The following is a 23,035-nucleotide window of genomic DNA, read 5'->3' as shown; positions in this document are numbered from 1 at the left end:
CTGACATGACCTGTAGGACACCACGAGGCGCCACTTTTAGTATCAGGCCAAAAACACAAATGGTGGGAAATCTCCGCTTTTGTTACACGGACAGATACTACTAACTGCGAGCTTTCACAAACACACTCAGGGCGAGAACTGGAATTTGCAAATACGACAAGGCCGAGGGTTTCACAGGCCTCTCTGGAAGTTACCGACCATCATGCTCCACCAGGAGAGTCGTTACAGCAGGAACTAGAGGCTGTGGGATTAGGAGGAGGTGGGAGGGAGTTCTGGAAAAATTGGAAAAGTCCATTTCTAGACGCCCCGGAAAAGAGGATAAAGCCAGAGGCTCTTCAATTCACCATCACCTGCCAGATCCCATCCTGTGTGGTCACCTTTGGTGGCCTGAGGCAGGGCTGGCAACTGCAAAATACCAGTAGGCCGGTGGCCTCTGCCCTGACCCACCCTCCTCTCTAGTAAGCTGGGTACCCTCACCTCATCAAGGACTTAATCGCTCTGCTTCCAAGCCTCCCCTTCCCCTAAAAAGGTAATCCTCTTTCCCCTACCGAGTAAGCTAATGGCTCACTGAAAGGCCCAGGGCCAGAAGAACAGATTTCCACCAGGACAGGGACACAGTCCGCCTGGCACCTCGTATTACACTGCTGAACGAATAAAAGACTGAATGGACTTTGGCGTGCTTATTTATAAAAAGCAGAAATGGTAACCACCTGCCTACCCCTAGCTGATTCAGATGCGATGACAAGTGAGACAGGTATACCAAGAGATAATATAACTGTTTCACAACTTAACAAAAACATCACCTCGAGAGAGGACGTTATAAGGAATCTCACACCCAGCAAAGTGAGAAACCCAGGCTAACAACCTCACATCACTAAGTAATTTCATAGCCAGTGTGGCATTCAGTCCACTGACAACCCTGAAAAATTCAAAACCCCTTACGAGTGACTAAGCAAATCATTTCATTATTCCTTCTATGCCTCAGTTTCCTCATCTGTAAAATGAGAATGTGCTCCATCTGTTTGCCCCTCCAAATCCACTCCACCCTCTCTCTTCCCCGTCCTGTGACCCACTGTGTGGACCACACTGATGAGGTCTCTGGCTGTCTTGCTTCCAGCAGACGGCACCAGCAGACTGTTTGGAGAGAGGCAGAGCGGTAGGTCAGGGTACTTCCTCCCCACCCCAATACCTGATGGGAAACTGGGGCCGCACCCCTGGAACAAACGTCTCACCTCCTCTCAGGTGTTGTCTCCACACAACTACTTGGAAAACCAGTCCCTCCCATCACCTCTTCAGGCCTAAAGGTGGACACCTAAAAGGTCCTGCTACTACTAGCCCTGGGGTACCGAACCTGCTTTACTCCTGATTTCCCTGCCCTAAACACAGTAGTCCCTTTACTGACGTTTTCTCAAACTTTCCTAATTTGAGTGTGCCACCTACTTCCTGCTGGAATCCTAGATTCCACACGAGATACCACCACCTGTATCTCATAAGGTTACAGATTAGAAATCACGTAGCTACTAGTGCCAGGCCCCGGGCTTTAATTACCATTATAACAAACCTATGTGCGGAAATCGTTTCTCCCAATTTACAAATGAGGAAACCGAGGCTGAGAGAGATTAAGAAATTCGCCCAAGCGCACGCAAGGGTGGAAGAGCCAGAACTGGGGCCTTAGGCTCCAGACGCTGTAATCGCTCCCTTTCCATTTCTATTATCACCGTCACGGTCAATATTTTCCCGACCACGCCATAGTTCATCATCGTCGTCACTCCTACAGGCAAATAACTCTCTTTTAGAAATAAAATTTTATTTCTCGTGCTAGACAGCTGAATGGTGTGGCTAAAAGCGGGAGTTCTGGAGTCGTTTCAAAGTTCAAAGCCTGTCTCGCCATTTGCAGGAATTGTAATCTTGAAAGAGCAAGAGAATTCCCTCCACCAAGAGCCTCAGTTTCCTCCCATAAAACGGGAAATACACTCCTTCCTTCAGCGGGTTCTATGCGAGGGTTCAACGGGATAACGGTTGCAAATCACCTGGCGAGCAGTAAGCGCTCGAAGGACGGGAGACGCGCTGATGAATTGCACTTTGGCAGCCTTGGCGGCTTTATTACCGCCGAGGACAAGGGAGGCGGGCCGGGGCCTGGGAACCTGAGGGAAGGAGCCCGCCGCCCACCCCCGCGCTCACCTGCTCCTCCAGCCGCTCGATCTCCAGCTGGTTCTTCTCCTCTTCGTCGTACTCCCACTCGTACTCCCCCGGGGAGCTCTCGGCCGAGGAAGCCATGGCGTACTCCTCATCTCCATCGCTCTCACTCACGCCTTCCTCCTGCTGGTCCCACTCCGGCCCCACGGTCTTGTACGTCGCGGCGGCCACGGCCCGCGATAACACTTTCCTCCTCGTCCTAGCCTCCTTAGCTTCAGCCTCCTCCCCCTCGGCCTTGGGCCCGGCCTTGGGCTCAGCCTCCGCTTCCGAAGCCGACGCTGCGGCCGCCGTCGCCATCTTGCGCTTCTAGTGACTCCTGGGTCCTCACTCTGCCGCCGAAGACCCACTGAAGTAGAAGCTGCCCGCGGCGCGCGCCTGATCAAAACCGCGCTCTCCTGCCACCTAGAGAGAAACTGTGAGCCACGGATGACGGCGAAACCTCGAAATACACGAAACTCATGCTATTTTATATACTTTTAATAGTTCTTGTCGGAGGAAAAAGAACTCACTAACAGGGCATGTGTTTCGCCACAACTTCGGACAGAAGTTGGGTCCTTAGACAGGAAGTGGAAGCCATAGAGGAAGTCATGGAGTGAGCGTGAAGATTGACATTAAGGGTTTGCCGCCATCTTGAGAAGGTCAAAATGATTCTTGGAATTAATGCCTTACCGCCTATTCTGACCTGGCGCGTGGTTCAGTCTCCCCAGTAACTGAGCCTCAAATGCAGAGGAAAGTCTAAGTCCTCGGGGAAGGATCGATTGCACCATTCATGAGAAAAACTCACTTCCCAAAGAGACTCCTCTCCTTTATGTAATGCCTGGTGCCTAGCAGTTAAATACACATGTGTGTTTTCTGGTTTTATAGGATCATATTCTGCAAACCAATATTAATAAACTACATTAGTAAACATTTACTTAGAATCTCTTCATTGCCATGCCTTGTCATATAAATTGTGACAGTTTGCTTTTTTATAGAGAGAGAAATAGAGTCAAACATACACACTTTTTAAAATCAGGGCAAAGTATTCGTTTAGCTAAGCTTTCCATTTTGACGTAGGAAAGCCTTGGTGTGTCTATTTATTGCCTTTCTCCCTCATTAGCAAGCTTAATTATGTCAGAAATTATGTTTTTCTTTCCGTTGGATTCCCAAAGCACCCTGACAAAATAGATACTCAACACATTTGCTCAATGGATGAAAGAACTGTCCTTGAATTAGTACAAAAGGGAAGATCGAGGTTTAGAAAGACGCTGTCATTCACCTAGGATCACACAGCCAGTTAGGAGCAGAAACGGGATTCCAACTCAGGATTGTTCAAGTTCGAATCCCAACTGAGTCTAACTCTCTGGACAACCTAGGACAAGCTACTACACCGCTCTGATCCTCAACTTCCTAAGCTGCAAAACAGGGCTAAGAAAGGTGGACTGGTTGATCCTCTGCGCATTCCGGCGGTGGACTTTGTGAACGCAAACTTGGGTCCCGAACTCCAGCCCGAAGCCCCTCAGATCCAGAACCCATCACGGAGGACAAACCCTCCTGCGACTCCAGAGCTTTGGGCTCCGCGCCCCGCCCGCCCCGGAGGGGCGTGGTCAAGGCGGGACCAAAGCGCGTACACGTGCACGGAGCGGGAGGGCTCGGGCGCGAAGTCGCCGGGACGTTAGAGTGAGCGCGCTCCAAGCTAGGAGCCGGCTCACGCACGCGCCTCAGTCTCGCACTCGGCCTGCGCAGGCGCAAGCCCGCAAGATGGCGGCGGCTGGAGCAGGACGTATGAGGCGGGCGACTTCGGCACTGCTACTCCGGGCCCCGCGTCTGCCGGTCCGGGAGCTGTCAGCTCCGGCTCGGCTCTATCACAAGAAGGTAGGAGCGGGCGGGGGCGGGAGTGCGAGGACAACCGAGAGTGCGGGCATCCTAGCGGAGGTCCGGCCTAGGAAAGACTGCGGGGCCTGGGAACTGCGGGGCCCGGGAGGCCCCACTGCGACCCAGGGTACGGGCCGCCCCGGGCCCCAACGGAGAGGCCGCCCCTCGCGCGAATCCGCCTGGACTAACTTTCCCTCCCTGCGCAGGGGCACTAACCGCGCCTGAAATAAAAATGACAGCTCCTGCTCATCTAGTGGCCACTGCCCGTGGGCCCGGCCTCTGGCCGCGATCTCGTGCATCCAGCCTTTAAACCCCCAACAGCCCAGGAAGCAGGGTCCTGCAATGACTTGCCAGCCCGACACACAGCGGCGCGGGGTCCGGCTTCAGCCAAGGCCACCGCCCTGGCCAGGTGACCTTGGGCAAGTCAGTGCGCTGCGCTGAACCTGTTTCCCCACTTGTCAAATGGGGTCTTAGCAGCCCCCCGTACTCGAGACCATGCCTGCGGAGTCCTCGGCAGGGTGTCTGGCACAGGGAGGCCACTTAGGGTGATGTTACTGTTGCAGGAGCTGAGAGCCTCCGAGTGGAGACGGACATGTAACGAACAGTCATAACGTTTTAATTTTTGTTTTCTGTTTGGAGTGGTGGTGAGCTGTGAGTAGAGATAGGTGCATAGTTTGCAGCCTTTACCTTCCGGGGGTGGAAAGTCCCTAAACATGAGACTCTCTCACTCGGGAACCGGTTGACTAAAGAATGCGGTGAATCAACCCGGGGCAGAAAGTCCAGATTGGACATTATCTTGTAGGTCCTTGGGCTTGGAGTCAAAATCCGTGGTTGGATAGCTGGGGTGGAGGTGGGGGAGGGGACTGGAAAGATCGGGATACTTACTGCTAACTGGTAAACAAACCTCAAGGTTTTTAAAGCCTTCCGTGTGCCAGTTTGAATAGATGTTTATTCTGTTCTGGCTTCCGCGCGTTTCCCCACAGACTTCACTCCTCCCCGACCCAAGGATGTGTATTGTTGACACGAGCCTTTCCACCACCAGGGCGCGCTGCTGCACCAGAGAGATTTCAGGGCCCTGAAATACAGTAATGAGATATTTATTATTTATTTTCGCACACAAAGGGACGTATTCCATAGCCTTGTTCCTCCTGTAACAGTCTCCTGAGGCTTCTGTGAAACCCTTCCATTTCTGGACCATACTTACTTTTAGGATTTTCGAATAGTAATCATTATACTTTGAGAACGGATTTTCTTTGGAAATTACAAAAATGCTGTTTGAGCCCGACTCTGGTGACTTGGGTGGTTAAAGGTCAAGTAATTATTTGTGGTTCAAAACCCTGCGGAATTAAGACAGGATTTTGCTGACTTTTCGCCACTATCTGGAATCTCTGAATTCATTCCCAGGTGAAATTTGGTATTTAGTGATGGCCTGCCAGGTTCAGCTTGCTGACTTCAAGGACCTTGCCATCAAAGTCGGGGAGACCAACAGCAAAAAAGAGTGACTGTGATTTCTGTTCACCCTCTCGTTTCAGGTTGTTGATCATTATGAAAATCCCCGAAACGTGGGGTCCCTCGATAAGACATCTAAAAATGTTGGAACCGGACTGGTGGGAGCTCCAGCGTGTGGTGATGTCATGAAATTACAGGTACCCTTGGTTCCCATCTTTACTGGTGGTAACAGTGACCCCTTTGCTTGTACAGTGCTCCGTAGTTGACAGAGCATTTACGTGTACAGCATTGCATCTGGTCCCCATCTCAATTCCTGTGAGATGGGACAAGTCAGTGTTATAAATGACTCGAGCAGGGGCTGAATGCTAGTCATACTGGTAAACTACACTGACCCTTTCTGACATAGTGAACTGATCTCACCTTTGTGCTCACTGTACCAGCCTAAATTCCAACATAGCTAAGTGAAATCTTTTGTGAATTTTACCAGTCAAAGGAAAACCACAACTGTTCAGTTAGCAATCCCCAAAGAGACAGGAAACGCAATAAATCAAACCTCCCCCACGTTGGAGATGACATGCAGGTAGTGCCTGGCACTCTGGGTGAACCATAGCTTTCTCCACATCTCCTTCGTCACCGTGGTGGGCAGCTCGCCAGACAGCTTCATGACTATCTTGGAAAACAGAAACAAGGCAGGAGGGAACTACTACATGCAGTCTGGCGCCAAAGGAAAAAGCATTATCCAGAGACCTTTATTGCAGACTCTCCCAGTGTTTAAAGACGCACATTGACCCAGCAGCTGGGAAGAGAACCTCATAGCCAAAAATCAGGCTAGGGTTGGGGGCGGCAAGACGCATATTTTTTGGTTGATCTTTACTAGCTAGGCCTGTATAATTCTGTATAGTTGTTCCTGCTTTTATCTTCTCATCATTGAGCTCTTTGGAATAGAAGAAACTCAGTAATTAGTGCCCAAACTTTTAAGTGCGGAAAGCAGGACCAAAGCTGTCAGGGAGCACCCCGTGGGCCTCCATGAGCACCAGGTTCTATGGGGCACACCAGAACTTCTGCTAACTCCTGCCTCTTTTCTAGATTCAAGTGGATGAAAAGGGGAAGATCGTGGACGCCAGGTTTAAAACATTTGGCTGTGGTTCTGCGATTGCCTCCAGCTCGCTAGCCACCGAATGGGTAAAGGGGAAGACGGTAGGTTCCTGCAAACTAGAATTAAGTCACATTCTCCACAAACCTGGCTCTCAGTTAAGGGAAGGGTCTAGTGAGTGTAAACAAACAAACCAAAAACCTATGGTTTTTTCCCCAAATATGCTAAGAATTTTCTTTTTAATTTTGCTTACCGAGGTTTTTATTAAATTCTTCTCCACGTTGGGAATTACGGATAATTTGAAGTGTTTTTTAGTTTGGGGTTTTTTGTTGTTGATCATTTTTATTTGTTTGGGGGTTTTGGTGGTGTTTTGTTTTTAACTAAATCGAAAAAAGATCCTCACTTCCCCCTCTAACACAATAGAAGTGAAAAGAAATCTTTGACTTTCTCCGGGGTCACCGCTGTTATCATTTCTTAGAAGTCTAAGTCTGCTCCGGGGGCGGTTCCATTGTGGTTTGTTCTGTTTGTTTCCTCCCATCTGCTTCAGGAGGGAGTGCAGGTGGCTTACAAGGATTCATGAAATAACAAACTAGCCTTTCTAAAATCTTGTCACCATTAAAACCTCTCAGAAAAACCAAACTGCAGGTGCTCACCTTTGCAGCCCCAAGGGCCCAGATTCTGGGAGCTGAGTCACAGAGGCGTGTGCCAGGCCACGTGCTGCCGGCTCCCCGTGGCTCAGGGCCTCCTGGCCGGCAAGGTCCTCAGGGCCAGGGAAGCAGAGACCTAACCTGTTCTGGCCAGAGGTGGCTGTGAAGTGATTCGTCCAGAACTATCCTCAGGGAAAGAGGAAATGAGGAGACAGGGCACCTGTGCTCCCAGGGCCTGGCCCCGTGAATGTGATCAGAAAGTGGGGACAGGGCCTTTCTCTGACCCTGAGAGACTCCCATCTGAGTTTCCAGCAACAGAAGCTGAAGCATAATTCAGTGGAGTTAGTGGACTTGGGAGACTGGGGGGCAGCGGGGGGAAATCGCTTTCCTTAAGGCAGCGGGGCTCCGTTCCATGCAGGCCTGCCTCCTGTTATGCCCCTGGGCTCTCAACAAACCCCAGGCATCCTTTAGTCCGCCTAGAGGAGAAAGGTTCTCCTTGGGGCAGGGGATGAGCCCCAAGGCCTCTCCTTCCAGGAGCTGTCTGTGCCATTGGCTGGGGTGCTGCCAGCCTGGGTGCCACCCCTCCCGCCTCCCTGACGCCATCTAGCACTTAGAGTTGATGGGATTTATTCTGAACATTTAGTATAAGGACACCAGAGAAGCTGAGAGTCACAAAACCAGCGTAGAACATCACTGCCTTTTAAAAAAGGCTCAAGTTGCTGGCCTCAAGCAGATCCCTCAGAGACTCCTCCCAGGGTCCACTCCTGGCTCCTGGCAGCATCTCTGCGGGCCTGGCTCAGCCCAGCTGAGCAATGCAGGTGCACATACTTTGTACTTGAGCCTAGCTGCAGCCTGGACGTGCAAGTGGGAGTCCTCTGTCTGGGTTATTAAATGGAATTCGTCCCCCACCACCCTGTTGTGGGGGCCTCTTTGGCCCTTTTTATTTTCTGTCCCACCAGATAGAGCATCACTAAAACTTCCCGTCTGTCCCATCTGCCTCTCAGGTGGAGGAAGCCTTGACCATCAAAAACACGGACATCGCCAAGGAGCTGTGCCTCCCGCCTGTGAAACTGCACTGCTCCAGTAAGTGTCCCCTCCAGGATGCTGATGGGCTCGGACAGTTAGGGCAGTTTTGTAATGGCATCCACTTGATTTGTGACAGGGCAACAGCGAGTCTTTCGGGTCGTGGAGTCCACCTTTACAGCCTCCGAGGGTTACAGCTCATGGAGTCCGTTCTCACAGTCTCCAGAGGGTTAGACCCCAGGGTCTCACTGCGGCCTCCAGGGGAGTCCTGCGGGGGTGGTGTGGGCCAAGCACCGTGCCGAGCACGTTGTGGCCTCTAACCCTCAGGAACGTCCTCCAGTCCCCAGAGGTGTCATTACCTCTCCCCACACAGAGGAGGAAACGAGGGCTCAGGTTAAAGACCCCCAGTCACACAGCTCCTCAGTGGGAGGGCCAGAGTCTAAACCCCAGTCTTTGATTCCAGAATCTGTGCTGTTCTCCCGGCTGTGGTGAAGTTGGGACCAGTAAAGGAGAAAATGCCGCTTTCACCATAATCCTGTTTGTTGTGCGTTTCCTCACTTCCTTCCCAGATGCCATCACTGTCGGGGTCTGCATCTGTGTATATGCAATGACTAAGCCCAGTTATGCAATATCCCCCTCTGCACTGTCCCTAAGAGAAAGTCCAGATGCCTTAAGGCTTATACTTGGCTTTCCATTTCAGTCTAAAGCTTTTCAAATCTCAACCTTCTAGGGGAAGGAGGTTATGGGAAACAGTAGCCTAAACTTATTGATGGAGATTTACTGACCAAATTAGTTAAAAATCAGCAGAGGGCCAGGCCTCCTGCCAAGGTAGGACTCACAAGAGAAGAAGTGAGTGCCGCGGCAGGGATGGAGGTCTACTGAGACCCGAGTTCTTTCCACTTGCGCTGGAATTTCAAATACCCGTGAATAAAGGCCATAGCTTGTAAACATTTTCACATGGTTTCAGAGGAACCCCCCGCCTTTTCATTAGGCCTTCTTGGGTACTGAAACCTTTAGCCAACGCTCTCTGCTGTCATTCCAGCTCTCTCAATGTTTATTTTCCCCAAAGTCTCCCTTTTAATATCGACTCCAAAATAAAAGTTTCCACACTTGGGATCACTAGAGAGTGCCGGCAAATGCCATCCCAGGTACAAACTGGCGCGACCTAAGTAATGCCATCCAGCGTCACCAGCGTCCACCGCATTTATCCTGACTTCCCTGAGAGCAGCTGAGAACTAACATTTGTTGTGTCCCTCCTGTGCATCAGACACTTCATGTATAAAGCCCTCACCCTATCCCAGCAAGAAAACATGATCGTCCGAGAGGCTAAGGAACTAACCTAGAATCTCGGGTATTTGCCACACAGTCTGTCCCCAGAGCCGCCCCGCAGGAGGGATCCGGCTCAGGAAACAGCCATCGGCCTGCAGGCCTGCTCCTCGCCCAGCACCCTGGTGAGGTGACTCTGTTAAGCCTGTCCCAGCACCACTACCTCAGCTCTTAAAGATTCTCTTGCTAAGACTATTCCTGCAGATTCTAGAAACTTAGGCTCTCTTTCATTCTCTTACTTCCAGTGCTGGCCGAAGATGCCATCAAGGCCGCCCTGGCTGATTTCAGACTGAAACAAGAACCCAAGAAAGGAGAGGCGGAAAAGAAATGAGCTCCCGGCGAAGCTTCTCGCAGGTCACGTGGGCTGCTTACCCCCCCACCCACGCCGTGCAGTCACGTAGGTGTTCAGAAGCCCTCACACTACAATAAAAGCACTATGAGATCCGCACAGTATTTGCTGTTCACGTTGTGACTCTAATGCAAGCAAAATACACAGTCTAGTTGTTCTGAATCCTGTGGTTTCCTGCGGCTCACTTTCATCGCCTTAATCTAGTGTATGTCTATTTCGAATTATGCATATGGCCCCCAAACTGAAATCAGTAGGTTTGGGTAGTCGTGAAGTGCACAAATATCTAATTTTACCTGAATCTATTTTGGGGAAGATTACCAGTAGAATGCCTTGGTAAGGTTATTTGGTAGGACCAAATATTGTACATAAAACAGATTTGCATATATATAATAAATAAAGGAATATAAGGCAGTGTTTGCCTCTGGTAAGCCTTGTCTCTTGGGTCCCTCACTCACCTCACAGGGCTGCCCTCAGCCCCTTGGGGTTTGTTCACAGATGCTGGACGGTGATGACTCGTGCACCTTTCCCAGCAAACTGGGCAGTAAAGACCACGCATGGAGATTTTTAACAAAGCCAGATGTCGATAATGTTTTCTGAAACAAGGCGGAAGATGAAAGGAGATGGCCGTCACTTTTCATTCTTTACAATATAACAGGCTGACAACTCAAAGTCAGTCCAGAAGATTCTGTCTGTAATTTCACTAGTTTGTGAAATCCTGAAATCTGAGCAACAGTGGCTTGGACGCTACCCTAAAGCTGTGGACCAAATCCACAGAGGCCTGAGGGATGAGATTTAGATGCCGACTCCTAGGCCCAGGGTTCTGCTGTAGGTCTGGTCAAGTAGTTCCAATACCCGACTCTTGAGAACCTCCTGGGTGGTTCTGTGTGGAGGCGGGTGAGCCAAGCCCCTGGGAAGAACCTTCTTTTGTCCACACCTGCACAGCTGTGACACTTAAATAGTTCACTGTGAACTGTCTATGTGTACAGTGACCTCAAGTTTAAAAACATACCTCCCTGGTTCAGGGACAAATAACAGCTGTTCTAACCACTGTTCCTCCTACCCCATCTGGCCTCAGGGTGGACAGGCAGGGGGTGCCATGCTGAGGCACCCACAGTCACACACCAGCTAAAAGCCCCACTAAAGGCCCAATTTTCTAGTGAAACATGATCTCAAAATGCCAGCTAAGACTCAAATCTCCAACTTCAAAAGTAAGATGCTTTTGTTTTTCCCGATGTTCAGGCATAGGCTGGCTGCCTCTTCTCTTAAATATAACTTCTTTGTTTAAAAAAAAAAAGCAAAAAAAAAAAAAAAAACTCCTCTGGGTTCTGGGGAAGGACACTGAACTTCAAAGGCCCTTCCCCCGCCCCCCCAGCCCACAGGGAAGGCCACAGAGCAGGGCCTTCATCAGAATCTCAAATTAGAGCTGCTGGGTGGAGCCATGTCACATTGTCCCATGTGGCGTGTTCTACCGTTTAATTCACAGTCCCTCTAAGGCTGAGCTTCTCTCTTTATATGTGGCCGCCCTGCAATTCCCCACCGCTGTTCTTTGTGACTTTTTTAAATGAGACATTTTTGTTCTGGTTACATCCTCTGAGAGCTGAGGCTAAATTCTACACATCAGAAGCTGCTTGTAAACAGCCACGGCAATATTACCAGAATAGCCCAAACCTCAAAATATGTGGTCGTGCAGCTAAAAGAAATGAATATTTTGTTTGAAATTCCATTAAGAACACAGCTAGTTTCAACCACGCGAGGGCACCGTGTCCCCTTCCTTGGGTGAGCTCAGGTCTAGAGATCTTGGCATCCTGTGGATCTCAGCACCTCCACGTAAACTCTTCCACGGGGGACCCCGCCGTGTAACTGACAGCAGGCTCACACACCCGTGCTCCGAGCCAGACTCTTATATTTGTAATCCCGTCCATTCTCGGGATGGCCCCCTGGGGTGGGCATTATTTCAAACAAGGAAACTGGCTCAGGAGGTCAGCTACTCCCAAGCCACGAGGTTGGGCTTGGGCTGGGTGACCCCAAAGGCCATGCTTCTGCCTCATTTCCTTCTGGCAGAACTCAACACCATCCAAGGCTCACCTGTGCCTTGAGCATTGGCGGGAAGGTGAACGCCCACGCAGGGTGAGCCCTGATCCATTCATTTGGCCAACTCACCTCCACGTGCCACGGCCCTGGCTGCACCTCAGTCATTCAGGAGCCCAGTTTAACTCCAACGCCTGATTAAATCTGATGCTGTGTGGGTGGGGCTTGGGCACTGGCATTTTTTCAAAGCTCCCCAGGAGTTTCCAGGGTGCAGCCTTGAGTGAGAAACCCTGTGAAGTGCTCTGCACTCTGCAAAGCAGTTTGCTGAAATGATTTCCATGGGGACTCAAGGTCCTGTGAGAAGGTGTCACTTCCCATCTCCAACCTCCCTCTCTGCCCCTCCCACCCCACACATCTACCTTAGTCTGGGCCTCCATCGTCTCTCTCCTAGCCTCTGCATTGGCCTCCCTGCCTCCAGCCTCACTGCTGGGATCCATTCCCCACTCTGACCCTGTCCCTCCGCTTTTTGAAACCTGTCCATGGCTGCCCGTTGCCCTTCTGACAAATTCCAAACCTCCTACCACATCGATCACTTAGCTCCAGCCACACTGAACCTTCCCTTCAGGCCCTATGCTGCACCCCCTGCCCGAATGCCCTCGCCAGGCATCTTCCCTTAACCTCCACTCAGCCTAGGAGCCTCATCTCAGATCCCACCTCCCCCAGGAAGTCTCCCCTGATTCCCCCAGGCTGAGCTAGGTGCCCTCTCTGTTCCTACAGTCTCTTGTCCTTCCCTGAGCCCGTAAATATCATGGATGGGTTTTGTACTTTGTTCTTTTCTTATCTTTCTATATCATTACTCAGAGACTTTTTTTTTTTAATAATTTTTTTCAATTTTAAACAGATAATATACTATTTTCAAAAAACAGCCTGAAAGGGAACAGGATGATATATAAGTTTCCTTGCCACCCCTACTAATTCCCCAATCTCCCTCCTCAGAGGCAATCTCTGGTACTTGTTTCTTAGGTGTCCTTCCGGCAATTTTCTAGGCATATCCAACTATACATGTGTTTAAATAGACCCTCTGTTTCTTACACAAATGGTAGCATACTACGTACACTTCTGTATCTTCCTGTTTTCCTCTTGGCTGTATTTCTCCATATCAGTTCCTGTAGACCTGCCTCATTCTTATTAATAGCTACCCAGCATTCTATGTATGATGGTTCATAATTTAGTCTTCTGCTGATGACAGCAATTCAATTATGGGACCCAGCTTCTGGTACAGCTCTTGACTTACTAGGGGCTCCATGAATGCTTACTGAGTGGATGGATGATGGATGGATGCATGGATGGATGGAGGGTATGTGAGTGGATGGATGGGTGAGTGGGTGGGAGGATGGCTGGATGGAGAAACAGAGGCTCAGAGAGGTGAAATGGCTTGCCTCAGATGACACAGCAAGGAAAAGTGGTAGGTTAGAGCTCCAGCTGAGGTCCTCTGCCCACCTCCCACCCCCACCATGGCTATGACCACATCTCTAATTTAACCTTTCCTAGATGTTATTCCTGGATGCTGGCCACTTGGGACCATATCAAAATGCACTTTCACAACTTCCCATCAAGAACTGTCCTGTCAAAACTAGCTGTCTCTATCATGGCATCTTCTTAAAAGGCCAAGCAAATGAGGGGTGACTTTTGATGACTAAGGCCCCTTGAACTTGAGACAAGAGGGTAGACTCTGTGTCCATCCTTGTGATGGGACAGAAGACTTCGGGTCCCACTGAGTCTTGGCAGAGTTAGGGGGACCCTGCAGATGAACCCCAGCCCCAACCGGAAGATGGATGTGGAGCACATCTCTCATTGGTGGCTTTGGGGCCTGTCCACTTGTTTCCTCCATCCCTCAAGATGATATCAGCCAACCTCCCCAGAGAAGACCGTCTCTGCCCAGCAGCAGGGCACAGCAGAGTGAGCTCGGCACGCTGGTGTCAGAGCCGGTGGGTTCAAACGCCGCCTACCCCGTGTGACCTTGAACAAGAGACTTCAACCACCCCAAATCTCCGTGTATTCATCTGCAAAATGGCATGATAATAGTACCTACCTGGTCCGGTTGACATGACCATTAGATGAGATGAAGCATGTAAAGCATGTGGCATATAAAAAAGAGTGCAGGGCTTCCCTGGTGGCACAGTGGTTGAGAGTCCGCCTGCCGATGCAGGGGACACGGGTTCGTGCCCCGGTCCGGGAGGATCCCACATGCCCCGGAGTGGCTGGGCCCATAAGCCATGGCCGCTGAGCCTGCGCGTCCAGAGCCTGTGCTCCGCAACGGGAGAGGCCACAACAGTGAGAGCCCCGCGTACCGCAAAAACAATAAAATTAAAAAATAAATAAATAAAAAAGAGTGCAGGGCTTCCCTGGTGGTGCAGTGGTTAATCCACCTGCCAATGCAAGGGGACACGGGTTCGAGCCCTGGTCCAGGAAGATCCCACATGCCGCGGAGCAACTAAGCCCATGTGCCACAACTACTGAGCCTGCGCTCTAGAGCCCGCGAGCCACAACTGCTGAGCCCATGTGCCGCAACTACTGAAGCCCAGGCGCCTAGAGCCCGTGCTCCGCAACAAGAGAAGCCACTGCAATGAGAAGCCCGCACACCGCAACAAAGAGTAGCCCCCGCTCGCCACAACTAGAGAAAGCCCACGCACAGCAACAAAGACCCAACGCAGCCACAAACAAAATAAATAAACAAATTAAAAAAAAAGAAGAGTTCACAGACGTTACTGTGATTGTCATGATTACACATGACTCTTCAGCCCCAGCTACATACCAGACACAATTGCTGGGTGTTTTATATAGATTAGCTCATTTATTCTGCACAAAAATCCTAAAATTCTATGATTATCCCATTTTACAGATGAAGAAACTAAAAGGTAGAGGGATGTGTCCAAGATCACAGAGCCAGGAAGTGGCTGCAGCCGGATTCCAGCCCAAGCTCTCAGCTTGCGACTGGTCTATTCTCTCTACTGCTGTTATCATTATCACTATTAGCATTGGTCTTATTATTACCATTCCTCATAGCAACTGTTACCATTACAACTATTGTCACTACTACTGCTACTATTACTGCTTTTAAAATACTATAGGGAATTCCCTGGTGATTCGGTGGTTAGGACTCGGTACTTTCACTGCCGGGGCCCAGGTTCAATCCCTGGTCGGGGAACTGAGATTCCGCCAAGTCATGCAGTGTGACAAAATAAAATTAAATTAAAAATTAAATGAAATTAACACAATACAATAAAATAAATGTAAAGTAAAATACTATAACTTCCAGGCTTCCAATCTATGATGTCTTTGCCTTGAGACGCACCCTCCCAGCAAGGCCTCCAAAAGTACAGAAAGTCGTCGTCTGGCTGCCCCTGTGCAGGGGACACACAGACGTGACTTCTGTCACACGTGGCTTGATGGGCAAGCTCACTCCACAGTGCTTGGTCAGACACAGGGCACAGCCTCAAATACCACCAGCCCCCTCCCCACCCAGCTATCTTTGGAAATGTCGTGTTAGACACTCCAGCCCCTGGCCTCACCTCAGAGAAGCCCAGATCCCGGAATAACTCCAGAAGGCCCCCTGGGTGAGGACAACCCTTAATACCCCAGAGCTGCTGGTGCAAAAGAGGTTCCAGGGGCCTCCATCTTGCCCCCCGGGGCCTCAGGCTGATGGATCAGAGGGAGCCCCAGTGGGGAAATCAGGCTGGACCCCCCCAAACACCTCCCAACACACACGGCCCCTTTGAACCGAACCACAGGATATGAAGGTACAACCTTGGATGGGGACCTAGGGACATGGGTTCTAATCCCAGCTCTGCCATGATCTCTCTATGGGACTGTAGGCAGGTACCTAACCTCTGTGAATCTTGATTTCCCTTCCTGAAAAATCAGCAGGATGCTAGCTCCTAAGTCAGAGGTTTGTTGTAAGGATTAAAAGAATGATCCCATGTAAAGTAAAAAAAAAAAGCACAGTGCCAGGCATGTAATAAGCACTCAATAAATGTTAGCTATCATCACCATCATCATCATCCCTGTCATCACCACCATCACCCCCATCATCATTGTCACCAACATCACTGCTATGGACTACATTGCACCCCCCTCCCCCAAATTCGTATATTGAAGCTCAAACCTCACTGTGACTATATTTGAAGATAGGGTCTTTAGGAGGTAATTAAGGTTAAATGAGGTCATAAGGGTGAGACCTTAAAAGCAGAGTTCTCTCCACACACGCTCAGAGGCCATGTGAGGACAAAGCGGCCATCTACTAGCCAGGAAGAGAGCTCTCACCAGAAACTGAGCCCTGTCAGAACCTCGACCTTGAACTTTCCAGCCTCTAGAACTGTGAGAAAAGAAATTCCTACTGTTTAAGCCGCGCCATCTGTGGTATCTTGTTATGGCAGCCTGAGTGGGCTGATTCATCCACCATCACCATCATCATCACCATCGTCATCCTCATCAGTATCAACATTATCACCAACGTCATCAACACCATCGTTATCAAGGTCATTATTATCAGTATCAACTTTATAAACACCATCATCATCAACATCATCACCTTCACTGTTACAGGTCAGATTCCCCAGAAAGTTGACTCTTAGATGGAGGTAACGTGCAGGGTGTTTATCCAGGAGTGTTCCTGGGATCAACACCTGTGGAAGCCTGGTTTGGAAAGCAGGAGTGCGCAGAGGGAGAAGGTGGGCAGCAGGGCTGCCCCACCAAAAGTCTCCGCTGACCCCGTGGGGAGCTCTAAATCTGATGGCGCCTCGGAGTTGTCCAGCACTCAGGCCCCTATCACTTACTATCTCTGAATTTTATCACAATATTGGGTTTGAGATTTCATCTTCTCACTCTTCCTTCCAAAGGAGATTTGCATCTTACAAGAAGACCAGCGAAAAGCCAGGCTTAGTGTAAATCATTAATGGTGGAATCCCAGGCATCTGCTGGGCTTACCATCTGGCCGCAAAGGAGCTTTGGGGGAATTTCTCACACTGTCCCATTTGCCCTTCAGCCCCGGATTCTCACTCACTTTCCCACCACAGCAGGCCCCTGGGGACCATCTCCCTTCGAGTGGGTGCTCATCCCTTCCAACCCCGAAGGCTCGGGCCAGCGTGGCCCTGCTTCCTGGCAAGTCTTCTGGGGCGGCCGCCGGGATCTGAGTCTCCTCTCGACCTTTCCCACTCTTTTTCCTAAGAAGCTGAACCAAAGGACAAGCTGCTCGTGCAGGCCAGTCCTTTTCTGGCTGAGCAGAGGGCCTCAAGGGACAGAGCCTGGGTCCGCGAGGCCTGTGCAGAGCGGCTATGGGCAAGTGTGGGCCTCTCCCATTTGTCCCCCTCCGACGGTCAGCCTGGGAGGGGCCGTTGCAGGGTGAAATGAGACCATACAGGTGAAGTGCCAAGGACAACCGGGCACACAGTAGGTGCTTATTAAATGCTCATTAATCCACAGGACAGGGCCTTAGCAGGCACCACAGGGCAGGAGAAGGAATAACGAGGGGGGATCATGCCCCCTGATTAATGTCAGGCAACAGCTTCCCATCAAGCCTCTCTCCGGCCTCCAAGGCCCTGCCTGTCCCCGCTTTTGCCTCCCTCAGCCCACTGGCCTCCCTGCTGTCCCTCAAACTCACCAAACTCATTCCCACCGCAGGGCCTTTGCACTGGCTGGTCCCTCTGCCTGCAGCCCTCTTCCCAGAGCTTCCCAGGGCTGCCGCCTGCATCCCGGTCTCACTTCAAATGCCACCTCCCCAAACAGGCCTTCCCCATGCACCCTGGCATCACACTGTTCATAGCCGTCCCAGAGCGTATCGCTCTGGATTTCTCTTCCTCAGGGAAAGCATGCCTGAGGATTCATGAAATCTTGGATCCCTAGAACGGTAACCGCGTACAATACGGGAGTTGGTGCCAAAGCCTTATTCTGGCCACAGTCCCTGGAAAAAGCTAGGAGGCAAGACGCCCGTTCCTTACTCTCTGGGCAAACCTTTCTCCCTCTCTGTATCTGCGGTTCCTCTGTCTGAAAAACCAGGGGGCTGAACCCAATGCCTCCATATTCCCTTCCAGCTCAAACAAAAAGATTCCACATCCTTGGATAACTTCTCATTTTAGCCCATAACCAGCTCACGCCAGAACATGATTCATCTCTGCCGCTTTTGCCTAGCAACCCAGCCCTTCTCCCCACACCCCGGACCAACCCTGCCCCCACCAAGACAAATTCCTGCCTCACCACACACCCGCCCCGCACCCACCCCTCCTCCGGCACCCCAGAGAGGAATGCGGGGCTTCAAGATCCTCCCCTGTCTGTCTGCCACCAGCATTTTAATGCACCCTCAGAATGTCTCGAGCTATGTCTGGAACCAGATGGGGAGGGGGGCTGGTCCCCCCTGGGATTAGCACAGGAAACGGCAGCAGAAGTCAGGCAGGCGGAAAGCGCTGACCCAGCACGGGGAGATCATTTCTATTCTGATGCCTCACCCTCCTCTACTGTCAGGCTCCTCGGGCCTGGAAAAGTGTCTGTGTTTAGGGAGAGAGAAAGAAGGGACAGGGAAAGTGGACGAGAGAGAGCGAGGTTCCGGGCTTGAGGCAAAATCAGTTCGCCCAGATTGTCCCAGGGATGTCTCCATCCAGTGCCCCACGGTGAGCGAAAAGAACTGACTCATCGTCGTAGAGACTGGAAAGCATTTGATAAACTTCAATACCCATCTGCAGCTCAAAAATCCTGGCAATCTAAGAATAGAAAGGAATTTCCTTAACTTGAAAAGAGGACATTTACCAGAAAACTACAGCAAACATCATGCTCACGGGAGAACTTTGGAAGCACTCCCATGAAGATAGGGACAAGGCAAGGATGTTCACCACCGCCATCACCTCCACCATCACCTCCGCCACCTCCACCATCACCTCCACCAGCATCTCCGCCACCTCCACCACCGACATCTCCATCCACGCCCACCAACATCATGACCACCTTATCACCATCACCTCCACCACCCCATCCCCACTGCCATCATCTCCACCTCTACCACCAGCATCACACAAAAAACAAGTGAAGGGCATAGACTGGAAGTGAGGAAACTGTCACTCATGGCTGGATCATCTACCTAGAGATCCTTCTTGAATGAACACTGACAGAGTCAGGTGATCTGCGCTGGAGACCAGACTTGGCCGTTACCTTTCTGGGTGGCTTTGGGTCTGTTTCCCCATTTGTGGCTGGAGTGGTAGGACTATACCAATTGTTTGCAAACTCTGCTCCACTGAGCCCTAGGGGCCCCTGCAGAGGGGGAAAAGGGGGCAAACAGGTGCCCTCTGGGTATCCCACCCCCCCCTTCCAGGGTGCAGCTCTGCTTTCATTTAACTTAGTTAGGATTCCTAGGAAGAGTTTGTTCAAACAAAGGATTCTGCAGCTCAAAGAAGCTGAAAATCAGTGGGTACCCCACCAATACACGTGGAAACTAAGGATAGAAACAGGTAATTCATAGGAGAGGAACTCCGTGAGGTTAAAAGCTCCTCTCTTACCTGTAATCAGAGAACCGTAACGAAAACAACAATGGAATACCACCTCTCATCTCTTCGACTGGAAACTCACAGTGTCGTCAAGGGTATGGGGAAACGGAACCACCCTTACACCAAGAAAGGAATGGAAATTGGTGACGCGTTTTGGAAAAGTCATTGGGCAGCAACTCTGAAAACGCGACGCTTGTACCCTTTGCCTCGGCAAGCCCCCCAGTAGGACCTGGCGTCTGCAAAGACACCCACGTGCAGGATGGCCTAGGAAACATCTGATGACTCAAGGGCTGTCCAGCTCTGCCGCCTGTGATCCCCGTTCTCGAGCTCGCCCAGGTCCCACTCTGCCCAACACCTGACCCAGAGGCACCCTGAACTGGCTCTGTTCTAGGGATGCCTGAAGCCCGGGTAGCAGAAGTCTGGGCTCACGCTTCAAACAGGTGACTCCCAGGTGTGAGTCCCCTACGCCAGGGCCGCCCTTTCCCCTAACGTAAGATAGAACGCAGACCACAAGGAGGATGAGCTGCCAGGCCAGACCCAGGACCTGAGCCCTCTCCTAACTCACCCACTGTGTGACAAGTCCCTTCGCCCCTGGGGTACCGCATCCGTCAACAATTTACTGCGCAGGGATGCTCCCTCGTTGGTTCAAGGAAGCTGATCAAACCGACTTCGTAGTGATTTTTCACATGAAATCATTTATGTGAAAAGCAAACTGTGAAATGTTGACGATAGTTTTTACGTCCAGACCCTTTCCCCAGAAGCGAATCCTCTCTGAATACCCTCCCACTCAACAGGACTACCGTCTCCTTAAGTCTCCCGCAGCAATGGGCACATAAGTGGTTTCTCTTTTTCGTCACTTATTCTAAACAACGCTGGCACCAACATCCCATCTCAGGGCCCACACACAGGTATTTCTGTGGGCAGATTCCAGAAGAGAATCTCTGGGGCAAAGGACAAGGACATAGACAACCTTGGTAGATGTTGCAGTACGACCCTCCAAAAGGCCCCCCTCTCTCTCCCCGCAGTCTACTCAAAATCAGACAGTGCGGAGATCAGATCCGTACAAAGATGAGATGTTCTTCTCTTGTGAGAGGCCAGGGGAAAAATTCAGAAGTGTCTCTAACTGGCTCCCCAGTGGCTGGCCCGGTCCTTCCAGCCAGAGCTCGTGCTACGGGCCCCGCTGCAGGGAAAGCGGCCCTCGGGCCCAACCGGCTCAACTTACATTAGATGGAAAAGAGCTTCCTGAGACTGAGGGTTTGCTCAGATGCTGGAGAGACCGTCAAAGGAGCTGGGAGAACTTGTCCAGGGGTCTCTTAACGTGGGGGGAGGTTGATCTCTCTGGGGATGGATTCGAGAGGGTAAAAAAGCCAGGTTCTTCCAAGATCTTCTCGTCCAAGAACTGAGTGATTCTTTTTACTTCAGGAAAAATGGCGTCCTGCAGCCCCTCCCCCAGCTGCTGACAATAATGGCTCACACGGGAACAGAGTTCGAGGCCCGCCACTGGGTGGAATCTGAAATCCAGATCAAGCCTCCTTCTTTCCTTTGTGGGAGAGGCAGCTGAGGTCCAGAGAGGGTGAGCAACTTTCCTCAGGTGGCACAGCCAGGGAGTGGGCAGAGCCAGACCTCCACCCCGGGGCTCCAGACCCAGGGCCAGTGCCTGCCTGGGTCCCCACCTCCAAGTTCACGCCTCCAGAGAGCTCAGGGCTGTGAGCTTGACCCTGGACCCGGTGGACTCTCGGCGGCGTCCCCATGCAGCGTCCGGGGCAGGAGCAAAGCGTTGGCTGGCGTTCGACAGACTAGCTTGGTCATTCCCAGGCCACGTGGGCTCGCAGGCCCCTTCAGCACACTCGGTAGCGAGGGGAGACAGGCCGCCTGCTGGGTGGTGGCGCAAGGGGCTGCGGTGCCACCCTCCCCCCAGCGGAGTGCCCGCCCCACGCAAGGCGCGCGCAGGCGCAGTTTGTGAACAAGCGGGGCCAGACTCCGCGGCCAGTGGTGGTCAAAGCCCTCTTTCCTGCCTTTCCTCCTCTCAGACCACAGTGGATGCAGCCCCCGGCAGCTGTGATGACGCCCCTGCCACCCGCTGAGCTGTGGGGTCACATGGAAGTCTGGACACATTGGCTTTGGGCCCCCTCTTCCAACCCCATTATTCTGCATTCATGCGCTCATTCATTCATGAATAGGCTTGTAGGCCGTGTGGAGCTGTGGTTAGAGCACTTCCTATGGGATACGACAAGCGCAGGACGTTCAAAGCCTGGCTCAGCGTCTTTCTGGCTGCGTGACCTTGGGCGAGTCACTTGGCCTGTCTGAGCTTCCGTGCCTCCCTCTGTAGAAGGTGGATAATATCTGTACCGCCCTCAGCTTTGTGAGGGCGCAGTGTGTAGGAAGTGCTCAGTGCCACACTTGCTACACAGCGCATGCTGAAGCAGTGATGGAAAAAGCCCCTCGTGGTGGGATTTAAACCCTGAGGAAGGGCACATGTGGGAGATTTGGGGGCTCAGGGGGTCTCTCACGTGCTCAAGCAGCATTTTCTTATCTGATTCTCACAGCAGGGCAGGACCTGTGGTTTCACAGGTGAAACACTGAGGCTCCGAGAGAGGGCAGAAGTTGCCCAAGGTCACGCAGTCTGGAGGTGGGATATGAATGCTGGCATTCGAACCCCAGTCTTTCGGAGATGTAGACACCTTCTGCCCTTCCCCCACGGTGCCTGAAGGAGTTTCTGGCCAGTCTAAGCATTTGGCTTGTTTTATAGAGGGAAACACAGCAGAGAGGGGAGGAGAGATGTTCCAGGTCATCTGGCAATTAATCCCACTGGGTCCCCCTCCCCTTTCCAACCTAGAAATAGCCTCAGTGCCTGCCACAGATGGGCCCCAGTCCCTGGGCTCCCCAGCCCTGCCTGCCAGACAACGTTCAAGCCCTGACTGGGGTCATCGCACCCCAGAGGGATAGGGGGAACAGCTGCAGCATGACCCCTAGCTCCCACTGGTCGCCAAACCCCTGCAGAGGGGCCCACAGGGTGAGGGTGACTTTTCTCCACCCAAAGGGCCACAGCAGCCTGTCTCTGTCTCTGGCCACGTCCGTCACCCCCTCCGTGGAGTTCACGGGACTTCCCTGGCTGCAGGAAGTGCTCAGATTTCACCAACCCTTCTAGGACCCTCTGCCCTGCCCCCCAAGAATAGATGTTTAGACTCTAAAGTTCCAAGCATCTAGAATCACTGATCTCTTGATTCTGAAGCTTCTAAACCTAGACCTGGAAAGAAGAGGTAACTTGCAGAACAGCCAGACCTTTAGACACTGAAGTTTCCCTCTTTTCTCTTCGTGGGACACCGCACTTCACAGTTTACAGCTGACAAAAGCTCACATTCATTGAGCACTCGTGGGGGCCTGTTCTAAGCCCTTTAAGGGAATGAACTCAACTCCCACCAACCCTCCAAGGTCCCGTTTCACAGATGAGGAAACTCAGGCCCAGAGAGGTTAAGTGACTTGCCCAAGGTCACACAGCTGGGAGGTGGCAGAGTTGAGATTCCATCCCGGGTCATCTGAA

General features: G+C 51.6%; 2 protein-coding genes across 4 annotated transcripts in view; one reads left to right on the top strand and one right to left on the bottom strand.

The window, feature by feature from the left end:
- Positions 1–2,519, bottom strand: part of SART3 (spliceosome associated factor 3, U4/U6 recycling protein) — a 33,208-nt gene extending 30,689 nt beyond the window's left edge. Inside the window, exon 1 of one of the 3 annotated variants that reach the window (XM_007448241.1) lies at positions 2,182–2,519. In XM_007448241.1, the coding sequence (XP_007448303.1) occupies positions 2,182–2,493 (312 nt within the window). In that variant the 5' untranslated portion in view covers positions 2,494–2,519. The remainder of the gene's footprint in view (positions 1–2,181) is intronic. The other 2 variants (XM_007448242.1, XM_007448240.1) reach the window with 2 other exon arrangements.
- A 1,369-nt stretch (positions 2,520–3,888) lies between these two features.
- On the top strand, positions 3,889–10,303 carry ISCU (iron-sulfur cluster assembly enzyme). Its single transcript, XM_007448239.1, has 5 exons — positions 3,889–4,050; positions 5,583–5,696; positions 6,586–6,696; positions 8,244–8,322; positions 9,834–10,303. Exons 1-5 carry the CDS (start codon positions 3,937–3,939, stop codon positions 9,917–9,919), a joined length of 504 nt encoding a protein of 167 aa, XP_007448301.1. The 5' UTR covers positions 3,889–3,936; the 3' UTR covers positions 9,920–10,303.
- The last annotated feature ends 12,732 nt before the right edge of the window (positions 10,304–23,035 follow it).

Source organism: Lipotes vexillifer, unplaced genomic scaffold (assembly GCF_000442215.2).
Source record: "Lipotes vexillifer unplaced genomic scaffold, Lipotes_vexillifer_v1.1 scaffold236, whole genome shotgun sequence".
NCBI classification, from domain to species: Eukaryota; Metazoa; Chordata; class Mammalia; order Artiodactyla; family Lipotidae; genus Lipotes; species Lipotes vexillifer.
Note: the sequence above shows the minus strand (reverse complement) of the source record. Positions and strands in the feature narration are given on the sequence as shown.